This window comes from Haematobia irritans, chromosome 1 (assembly GCF_050003625.1).
Source record: "Haematobia irritans isolate KBUSLIRL chromosome 1, ASM5000362v1, whole genome shotgun sequence".
Classification (NCBI taxonomy): domain Eukaryota; kingdom Metazoa; phylum Arthropoda; class Insecta; order Diptera; family Muscidae; genus Haematobia; species Haematobia irritans.
Genome location: NC_134397.1, coordinates 199,058,708 through 199,070,704, shown reverse-complemented (window position 1 = coordinate 199,070,704; position 11,997 = coordinate 199,058,708). Strand labels below are relative to the sequence as shown.

At 28.6% G+C, this 11,997-nt stretch overlaps 1 protein-coding gene across 1 annotated transcript; it reads left to right on the top strand.

Moving 5' to 3' along the window:
* The first annotated feature begins 2,689 nt into the window (after positions 1–2,689).
* Osi16 (DUF1676 domain-containing protein Osi16) lies at positions 2,690–10,616 on the top strand. The gene is made up of 3 exons (XM_075288389.1): positions 2,690–3,028; positions 9,976–10,194; positions 10,271–10,616. Exons 1-3 carry the CDS (start codon positions 2,719–2,721, stop codon positions 10,570–10,572), a joined length of 831 nt encoding a protein of 276 aa, XP_075144504.1. The 5' UTR covers positions 2,690–2,718; the 3' UTR covers positions 10,573–10,616.
* The last annotated feature ends 1,381 nt before the right edge of the window (positions 10,617–11,997 follow it).

Below are 11,997 nucleotides of genomic sequence, written 5' to 3'. Positions count from 1 at the left end.
TATTATTATTATTATTATTATTATTATTATTATTATTATTATTATTATTATTATTATTATTATTATTATTATTATTATTATTATTATTATTATTATTATTATTATTATTATTATTATTATTATTATTATTATTATTATTATTATTATTATTATTATTATTATTATTATTATTATTATTATTATTATTATTATTATTATTATTATTATTATTATTATTATTATTATTATTATTATTATTATTATTATTATTATTATTATTATTATTATTATTATTATTATTATTATTATTATTATTATTATTATTATTATTATTATTATTATTATTATTATTATTATTATTATTATTATTATTATTTTTATTATTATTATTATTATTATCATTCAAAAGCGATACAACGATTATAACGACCTTCCAATTTTATGATACCATTTTGGTAGTACTCCTTCGGTTTTGCCTCAAAATAGGCCTCAGTTTCGGCGATCACCTCTTCATTGCAGCCAATTTTTTCCCTCCGATCATCCTTTTGAGGTCTGAGAACAAGAAAAAGTCGCTGGGGGCTAGATCTGGAGAATACGGTGGGTGGGGAAGCAATTCGAAGCCCAATTCATGAATTTTTGCCATCGTTATCAATGACTTGTGGCACGGTTCGTTGTCTTGGTGGAACAACACTTTTTTCTTCTTCATATGGGGCCGTTTTGCCGCGATTTCGACCTTCAAACGCTCCAATAACGCCATATAATAGTCACTGTTGATGGTTTTTTCCTTTTCAAGATAATCGATAAAAAATATTCCATGCGCATCCCAAAAAACAGAGGCCATTACTTTGCCAGCGGACTTTTGAGTCTGTCCACGCTTCGGAGATGGTTCACCGATCGCTGTCCACTCAGCCGACTGTCGATTGGACTCAGCAGTGTAGTGATGGAGCCATGTTTCATCCATTGTCACATACCGACGGAAAAACTGGGGTGTATTACGAGTTAACAGCTGCAAACACCGCTCAGAATAATCAACACGTTGTTGTTTTTGGTCAAATGAACACGTTGTTGTTTTTGTTCAAATGTGAGCTCGCGCGGCACCCATTTTGCACAGAGCTTCCTCATATCCAAATATTGATGAATGATAGACCAACACGTTCCTTTGATATCTTTAAGGCCTCTGCTATCTCGATCAACTTCATTTTACGGTCATTTAAAATCATTTTGTGGATTTTTTGATGTTTTCGTTCACCGTCCTCCGTGCTCATTTCACCACGCTTGAATTTTGCATACCAATCAATTATTATTGATTTCCCTGGGACAGAGTCCGGAAACTCATTATCAAGCCTAGTTTTTGCTTCCACCTTATTTTTCCCTTCAGAAAACAGTATTTTATCAAAACACGAAATTCCTTTGAAATTCATTTGAAGGTTGGTACTCTGTAAAAATAATATGCATTTAATACTAGCGAAGCCATCTATGTGTCAGACCGGGGACTTATCAGCCAACCTGTTACTCTGTAAGAAAACATTATACAGGATTTTTGAAGATGAACGTAGTGTTTTCTCATTGAAATTGGCAAATGATTTAAACTATCCTTATATGTAGTAAAATTTCGGAGATACTGAGAACTATTTTCAAACAGGAAATAGCTGTATCCTTCAGGGAATATGAACTACGGGACCAATGGCGTTCATTAGTGGTATATGACGAGAGATGTTTGAGACCCATTTTATTAATATCAGCTGCTAATATAGCTGCAATCTGATATAAAAACATTCTTCTGTTTTCATCTTTCTATTGGTTTATGATTAAATTCCCATTCCCACAAAAATAAAAACATAGAAATTGCGATTATATAACATGGTTCCTATAAAACTAAAAGGTAATATATCATTTCTCTATTAAAGCACTGCTGTTTAAAGAGTATCGTTGACAAATATTAAATAATTTTATTTCGTAATATCGTGGAGATACATGCAGAATAAACTCTCTTCTGTGTGAAAATGAAAAACAACAATGACTCTATGGGCGCAGGTCACTTTGCACGCTATATTTTCCAAAATCAAATCAAAATATGGAAGATCCAACTATAATTAGTTTTGCATGAGAAAATTTCATTTATACAGATACGAATTTTTCCATACGAACGCCTCATCATAAAACAAAGAAACATTTAAGAGATCGACCCGCACCGCCCCAGTAGCATACGGTCACTTGAATTTCGTTTGGATTTTCTTCAGTAGTTTCGTAGGGGAAAGTGACATTGGTCAGGTTTATGAATGGAAAATCAGTTTTACTTTCATTGGAAGTAAATGAAAGATTGTGGTGATGTTTGAGATACACCTCACTGATTTTCTAATATTGAGACTTTCTTGGCTAGAAAGAGTGCGAACAAATGTCACAAATGAACTACGAACGTACCACTTTGGTGCAAGGGGACAACCACTAACCAATAATACCGAAAAAAGAGCTTCTCCCCTATTTTTTTCCAAGTGGCAATGAAGAACCGTAAAACCAAACCAAACAAAAAAAGACAATGGAATCCCTTAGCACTGACCGCAAACTCCCATCCAATGTTAATAATTAAGGCATATTTCTTTTCAATTTCGTTAATGACAATTGGATTTTTATTGAAGTGGAATTGGAGTTGAAGTATAAAATAAAATATCAAACAAATGTTGTCCATTAGTTACCACCATCGCGTCTTGGACTTAACAACAATCGGGATAACTCTTCACAATGCAATCAACTTGGAAAACATTGGAATATTTGTACTACTTGTTCATCTTCATCTTGTTGCTTAAACTTTCGGAGAGTGCTACTATCGATACTATGACTGGAACGGAAAGATCGATGAATAAGGAAAGGCCTAGTGTTAAACAAACCTTGGAAGAATGTAATACCTCGTTTAGTTGGATGTGTTTGAAAATTGAATTTGTCAGAATTCTGGAAACGTTGACGGAACGTGAAGAACTAAGGCTATTGAATGGTATAAGTCTGGTGAAAGATCCTGAGGCAAAGGAAATTAAGACTTCGGAATTAATGGCAGGTATGATCGATTAGTGTACTAAAATAAGTGAGAATAAGAAAAATTTTATCGACGCAGCCAGTGAAAAAATATAGATAGTGACAAATTAGATGAAAATTGTTTCTTGTTTATGCTGCACTTTTACTGTGGCACACTGAACAAAATACTATCGTGAACACAAAGACTTTTTGACCTTAAAATACGAATGCTTACCATAGAAGACACATTTCTCTGATATTAGGATTTTTACTTCACCAAAAGTATAAGCCATTTTGTCCTTAGAGTTAAGAGATTAAATGGTTATCCTTATAGTCATAGAAAAATGTCTGCTACAAACAGGTTGTACGTTGTAAAATATTACCAAAAGTATTTTCAAAAAACAAAAATATTTTTTTTTTTGTATATTCCTGTCCTATAATATCCTTACAAGCTCTTAAATGAGATCACTACACACTTTGTATGATTTTAGGCCTTAACCTTTCAATGCGCATTGTATTTTTTAAGATACAATGAGAAAAAAAAACTTCTTATGTCTACGAAATCAAGTTTGTTGAATTGAAACCATTAAAAATCAATATTAAAAATATGTTTTCCGAAAAATCTATAGTACTTCCCCAGCAAAAAAATTTGGAAATTCTTCCAAAGGCACAACTTTAAAAGCATTTCCAGAAGATATACTCCCAATAATGTTCTTTATTTTAACTACACAGGAAATTATTTTCATTCAAATTTTTATATTCAATTTCAATTTTTTATTTTCATAGTTTTAATGGGTAATTTTAACTTTTTTTGTTTCAAATTGGTTAAAAACAATTTAAGAATTCATAAAATGTCAAAAAATTATTTAAATTTTGTCAAAAAAAAAAATGCTAAATCCAATCTGAAAAAACTGAATTTTTGAAAATATTACAAATATTATACAAATTATTTATTTGACAAAATATCACAGAATTTTTTAATTTACATCCAAAACATTGAATTCGTATCACACCTAAAGAAGTAATGCAAATTCAGTGCACCGGCTGTTGAAATAGAGGACTTCCGTCGTATGACAAGCCCATGTTAAATTCATCACTTCTGCGTCAATTTTGAACCACTTCCGGATCCAAAAAGAACTTTTTTATTACTTTTTGGCGACGCTTTGTTTACTGGGTCTACGTAGTCTGAAACTAAAATTGAAAATCAATGGAAAAACCTACAAATTGGAAAAAATTAAAATTTATTTGAGATAAACAAATACTTAGTTTAACACAAAAAAAATTTTACGAAAAATGTTCCAATTAAAATCTTAATTGAGTTTTAAAAAATATTCAATTAAACATTTAATTGAATCAACAAATACTTTAATTCAAATAAAAATCAGTCACACAAATTTATAGTATCAATTAATTTTTTAATTGGATCAATTAATTTTTTAACTGATACTATTATTTCTGTGATTGAAGACATTTCAATTAAAAAATTAAAGGGATCAATTAATTTCGTGATTGAATCAAAAAAAAAATTATGTGAACACATACAATTTCTTCTAAGATACAACCACTATTTTTGAAAAAAAAAAAACAAAACACAAACAAATTATTAGTTTTTCTATTGAAATAATTCCTCAATTTGGATTTTGGGAAGTTACTTCAATTTCTTAAATTTTAAAATAATTCACAAAAGTAGTGGAACGAACCGCTGTGTTCACAGTTGGTAAAATTCTACCAAATAGTAGATTTTTCACTTTTCGGTCCTTGATGCTTTGGTACATTTTTCAAAATATTCCTCTTAACCTTAGATGTACTTCACATTTTTTTTTTGTAGAAATATTTTGACCAAATTTTCTATATGCATAAAATTGTGAAAAATTTTGTAACAATAGAAAAGAAAAACAAGTAAGAAAAGTCTAAAGTCGGGAGGGGCCGACTATATTATACCCTTCACCAATTTGTAAGTCTACATTTTCGATACCATATCAAATCCGTCCATGTGTTGGATGCTATATGAATCCATACACATATATTCTGTATATCTGAGCAGAGTTCTCCAATACTTATATATTTTACATTTAAGTCGGCTAATGCGCTGAGGTGGAACACAATGTTAGTAAACAAATATAGGAAACATTTAAATATGGACCAATTTTGAGGCAACTTCGCAAAAGTGTATTTATGATTTATCGGTCGATAGATGTGTAATAGAGTAATAGTAAAATTTGAGTAATTTTGATAAGTTTTCGACTTAGCAGTGGCGATTTGATAAGGAAAATGTAGTTATTTCGGCCAGTTTTGCCTAAATAGGAAAACCATATATATGGAATCTATATCGGAATCTGAACCGATTGCAATCAAATTTCACATGCATAGTTACTATGTTGAATCTACTCCCTGTGCAAAATTTCACGTAAATCGGATAACAACTTTGACCTCTGTGGTCATATGACGGAAAATCGGGCGAAAGATATATATGGGAGCTATATCAAAATCTGAACCGATTTCAACCTAAATAAACACGCATATGCAGAACCTTAATTCTACTGCCTGTGCAAAGTTTCAAGTTCAATTCTACTCCCTCTGCAAAATTTCACGTAAATCAGAGTAGCAATTTTGCCTCTGTGGGCATATTAGTCCAAATCGGGCGAATGATATATATGGGGGCTATATCTAAATCTGAACCGACTTCAACTAAATTTTGCACAATTAACGATACTATAAAACGTACTCCTTGTGCAAAATTTCAAGCAACTCAGGGCATAACTCTGGCTTTTGAGCCCATATAAATTCAAATCGGACGAAAGATATATATGGGAGCTATATCTAACTCGGAACCGATTTTAACAAAATTAAGCACACTTAACGATACTATTAAACGTACTTGTTGTGCAAAATTTGAAGCAAATCAGGGCAAAACTCTGGCTTTTGAGCCCATATAAATCCAAATCGGACGAAAGATATATATGGGAGCTATATCTAACTCGGAACCGATTTTAACAAAATTAAGCACACTTAACGATACTATTAAACGTACTTGTTGTGCGAAATTTGAAGCAAATCAGGGCAAAACTCTGGCTTTTGGGGCCATATAAGTCCAAATCGGTCGAAAGATATATATGGGATCTATATCTAAATCTGAACCGATTTCAACTAAATTTGGTACAATTACCGATACTATTAAAGGTACTCGTTGTGCAAAATTTGAAGCAAATCAAGGCAAAACTCTCGCTTTTGGGGCCATATAAGTCCAAATCGGACGAAAGATATATATGGGAGCTATATATAAATCTGAACCGATTTAGCCGATATTTGGCAGTTTTTACGGGACTGACAAAACGTTCAGATGTACAAAATTTGAAGAACGTCGGTTCATAAATACGTGAATTATGATCAAATCGGTGATAACTATATATGGCAGCTATATCTAAATCTGAACCGATTTTTTCCAAAATCAATAGCGATTGTCTTCTGCCCGAAGAAAGACGTTATGTCAAATTTGAGGACGATCGGACTTAAACTGCGACCTGTACTTTGTGCACAAAATTACATATACAGACAGACGGACGGACAGACAGACGGACATCGCTAATTCGACTCAGAATTTAATTCTAAGCCGATCGGTATACTAAAAGATGGGTCTATGACAATTATTTCTTGGCGTTACATACAAATGCACAAACTTATTATACCCTGTACCACAGTAGTGGTGAAGGGTATAAAAATGGCAAAATTTTCTATAGAAATACAATTTTGGCAAAAATTTCTATAGAAATAAAATTTTGCAAAAATTTCAATGGAAATAAAATTTTCACAAAACTTTTTATAAAGATAAAATTTTGACAAAATTGTCTTTATAAACAAAATTTTCTAAATAAATAAAAATTTTTTCCATAGAAAAAAATTTTAACCTTTTCTATAGAAATAAAATTTTGACAAAATTTTCAACAAAAATTTCTGTAGAACTACATTTTTAACAAAAGATTCTATAGAAATAAAATTGTGAAACATTTTTCTACAGAAACAAAATTTTCGTAGAAATAAAATTTTGACAAAATTTTGCTATAGAAATAAAATTTTGACAAAATTGTTTTTTTTTTTTTTATCTCAGCTTAAAGCCATGCATTGACTAAACTACAAGTGTAGCTTAACCAACAGAGGAAAAGTATGCTTGTCAAATTTATTTGGGCAAAGCCCAAAAAATTGTGCTATAGAAATAAAATTTTGACAAAATTTTCGACAGAAATAAAATTGTCTATACAAATAAATGTTTGACAAATTTTCTAAAGAAATAAAATGTTGACAAACATTTTCTATAAAAATTAAATTTTGATAAAATTTGTTATCGAAATAAAACTTTGACACAATTTTCTATCGAAATAAAATTTTACCAACAGTTTCTACAGAAATAAAATTTTGACAAAATTTTCTATATCAATAAAATATTGATAACATTTTCTACAGAAATAAAATTGTGACAAATTTTTCTACAGAAATAAAAGAAATAAATTCTATAGCAAAATTTGCTATAGAAATAAAATTTTGTTAAATTTTGTTATAGAAGAAAAATGTTGGCAAAATAAAATTTAATAAAAAATAATTTTATTTGATTTTAATTTTGGAAAATAATATTTTTATTGTTTAATAGTTTTTTTGGTAAAATGTGCTCCAATTTTTTGTAGAATTTTTATGGCTGGAGTCGTAACCGTGGTTATGATTCCCATTATATTTACTAACCATTCAACTTCTAAATTTTGACATAATTTTCTATCGAAATAAAATTTTGACAAAATTTTCTATAGAAATAAAATTTTGACAAAATTTTCTATTCAAATAAAATTTTGACAAAATTTTCTATATCAATAAAGTTTTTACAAAATTTTCCATAGAAATAAAATTTTGACAAAATTTTCTATAGAAATACAATTTTGACAAAAATTTCTTTGGAAATAAAATTTTGAGAAATATTTCTATGGAAATAAAATTCTGACAAAATTTTCTATAGAAATAATATTTTGAGAAAATTTTCTACATCAATTAAATTTCTACAAAATAGAAATAAAATTTTGACAAAATTTTCTATAGAAATAAAATGCTGACAAAATTTTCTATAGAAATAAAATTTTTACAAAATTTTCTGTAGAAATAAAATTTTGACAAAATTTTCTATAAAAATAAAATGCTGACAAAATTTTCTATAGAAATAAAATTTTGACAAAATTTTCTATAAAAATAAAATTTTGACAAAATTTTCTATAAAAATAAAATTTTGACAAAATTTTCTATTGAAATAAAATTTTGACAAAATTTTCTATATCAATAAAGTTTTTACAAAATTTTCTATAGACATAAAATTTTGACAACATTTTCTGTAGAAATAAAATTTTGACAACATTTTCTACAGAAATAAAATTGTGACAAATTTTTCAATAGAAATAAGTGTTTGACAAATTTTCTATAGAAATAAAATGTTGACAAAAAGTTTCTATAGAAATAAAATTTTGACAAAATTTTCTATAGAAATAAAATTTCGACAAAATTTTCTATAGAAAATTCTATAGAAAAAAATATTGACAAAATTTTCTATAGAAATAAAATTTTGAAAAAAAATTATAGAAATAAAATGTTTACAAAATTTTCTATAAAAATAAAATTTTGACAACATTTTTTACAGAAATAAAATTGTGGCAAATTTTTCTATAGAAATAAAATTTTGACAAAATTTTCTATTCAAATAAAATTTTGACAAAATTTTCTATATCAATAAAGTTTTTACAAAATTTTCCATAGAAATAAAATTTTGACAAAATTTTCTATAGAAATACAATTTTGACAAAAATTTCTTTGGAAATAAAATTTTGAGAAATATTTCTATGGAAATAAAATTCTGACAAAATTTTCTATAGAAATAATATTTTGAGAAAATTTTCTACATCAATAAAATTTCTACAAAATAGAAATAAAATTTTGACAAAATTTTCTATAGAAATAAAATGCTGACAAAATTTTCTATAGAAATAAAATTTTTACAAAATTTTCTGTAGAAATAAAATTTTGACAAAATTTTCTATAAAAATAAAATGCTGACAAAATTTTCTATAGAAATAAAATTTTGACAAAATTTTCTATAAAAATAAAATTTTGACAAAATTTTCTATAAAAATAAAATTTTGACAAAATTTTCTATTGAAATAAAATTTTGACAAAATTTTCTATATCAATAAAGTTTTTACAAAATTTTCTATAGACATAAAATTTTGACAACATTTTCTGTAGAAATAAAATTTTGACAACATTTTCTACAGAAATAAAATTGTGACAAATTTTTCAATAGAAATAAGTGTTTGACAAATTTTCTATAGAAATAAAATGTTGACAAAAAGTTTCTATAGAAATAAAATTTTGACAAAATTTTCTATAGAAATAAAATTTCGACAAAATTTTCTATAGAAAATTCTATAGAAAAAAATATTGACAAAATTTTCTATAGAAATAAAATTTTGAAAAAAAATTATAGACATAAAATGTTTACAAAATTTTCTATAAAAATAAAATTTTGACAACATTTTTTACAGAAATAAAATTGTGGCAAATTTTTCTATAGAAATAAAATTTTGACAAAATTTTCTATAGAAATAAAATTTGGCAAAATTTGCTATAGACACATACTTTTGATAAATTTTGTTATAGAAGAAAAATTTTGACAAAATAAAATTTAATAAAAAATAATTTTATTTGATTTTAATTTTGCAAAATCATATTTTTATTGTTTAATAGTTTTTTTGTAAAATATGCTCCAATTTTTGGTAGAATTTTTATGGCTGGAATCGTAACCGTGGTTATGATTCCCATTATATTTACTAACCATTCAACTTCTAATGTGTCACAATGTATTCTTATTTACTCTGGAACAAAATGCTTTAAACATTACATTTAAACGAAAATGCTTTTTGAGAGTTTTGCAAAAATTGTATATCGTAATTGTATATCGTCCAGATGTAGCACGCAGCTATCCAAATGATCCAAATGCCAGAATAAATGGTTTTATAGTCAATAAAATCAATAACTTCTTGCAAACGCATTATCTCCGCTTTAAATTGATTGATGAGAAGACGGTGCAACAGGCGCGATCGTTTGTGGAAACAGGACGTGCCGGAAAATTAGGAAAGAAAGGTGGAATGGAATATCTTTTAGCAGCCGGCTTGATGATGAAAGGTAAGTGTAGACTCTTATTATTCAGTCTAAATAAAAACAGTAATTTTTTTGGAATTTTTCTTATGATTTATTTCAGGTACAATGTTAGCTCTTGGCATGGGTGGCATTGCCTTGATGGCCGGTAAAGCTCTGATGGCCGGTTTAATGGCTTTAACACTGTCAGCGGTTCTGGGTCTTAAGAATTTGGCAGGCGGTGGGGGAAAATCGCACACCTATGAAATTGTAACCAAACCCATTTATACTTCAAGTCATACACATTCCGGTGGTCATGATGATCATATGGGCCATATGGGTCACAGTGCCAGTGGTTATGGTGGATATGGTCGATCGTTGAAATTGAATTTACCAGCAAGTGTAAAAGATCCCAAAGTTCGTTAGATTTACTCTAAATCTTGTATAGTTGTATTGTATAGGAATTGGAACTGAAGTACCCCAAAAAGATTATTTATTGTAATAGAATAAGAAATTTATTTATTATTATTTATTTATTTATTTATTGAAATAATATTTTATAGAAAAAAAAATTTGAAAGATAAAATGCAAATTAAATGAAACAAAAATGTTTCACTGAAAGTAAAGCAAACTTGTAAAAATAGTGGTTCGTATTTGGCGCATTCAATAGAGATGATTTGCTTGGGTTTTGACACAATAGTACAAAATGAGCCGGAAATACATGGATAGGGAATATATCAAAATATGAAATGTTAAGTTTAATGCCTTGCTCCCTTGAGGGGAATATCAAAAGCTATAAAAATTTGTATCCTATGTTGGGAAGATAGCATAAAAAAGAAAAATCACCGACAAAAACATCTTGTTTTGGTAACATGTTTACAGTAGATAAGGGACTCCCATAGTCAGACAACACGAGAACTTTTTCGTAAATTACTGTTTATAAGAAGACGTTTCTTTTAAACCCGCATATGATTATACGAAAATTACGAAATATATACAAAAAATCTTATAGCAATATCTTTAATAAAATTCGGTTTTGGAAATTTTACTAAAGATAAACGGCCCTAGGTTTGGCCAGGCCCTCCACCATAGGTTGTGTAGAAAGTTATACAAAAGAATGTCATGCTCAATCAAATAATTAGTTTGTGGTAACAGTTGCCGATGTCAAGGTATTTTAAATCTTTTTTACATTGTCTTCTACATTGTTACAGTTAGTACATATGAAGTCTATATTAGACAAAAAAAAAAACAGATTAAAAACCTATACAGCAAAATAAATTCTTGATCTGTTTTTCTGTAAATAGAGAGCCAAATTTCAACCAGATCGGATAAAATTTGTTTCTCCATGAGACTCAGAAATCAAATTTGGGGTTCGTTGGCTGATAAGTTCCCGGTATGACACATAGATGGCGTCGCTAGTATTAAATGCATATTATTTTTCAAATGATTCGTGTCAAAATTTGACGTCTGTAAGTCAATTATTTTGTGATATAGAACGTCTTTTGTGAAGCAACTTTTGTTATTGTGAAAAAAATGGAAAAAAGGAATTTCGTGTTTTGATAAAATACTGTTTTCTGAAGGGAAAAATACGGTGAAAGCAAAAACTTGGCTTGATAATGAGTTTCCGGACTGTGCCCCAGGGAAATCAACAATAATTGATTGGTATGCAAAATTCAAGCGTGGTGAAATGAGCACGGAGGACGGTGAACGCAGTGGACGCCCGAAAGAGGTGGTTACCGACGAAAATATCAGTCGGCTGAGTGGACAGCGACCGGTGAACCGTCTTCGAAGCGTGAAAAGACTCAAAAGTCCGCTGGCAAAGTAATGGCTTCTGTTTTTTGGGATGCGCAT

What these genes read in the sequence shown, in the direction of transcription:
- Osi16 (XM_075288389.1), top strand. Translation starts at nt 2,719, where the DNA reads ATGCAATCAACTTGGAAAACATTGGAATATTTGTACTACTTGTTCATC. An exon ending in GACTTCGGAATTAATGGCAG is followed by an intron (nt 3,029 to 9,975) that starts GTATGATCGATT and finishes TATATCGTCCAG; the next exon opens with ATGTAGCACGCAGCTATCCA. An exon ending in AGCCGGCTTGATGATGAAAG is followed by an intron (nt 10,195 to 10,270) that starts GTAAGTGTAGAC and finishes GATTTATTTCAG; the next exon opens with GTACAATGTTAGCTCTTGGC.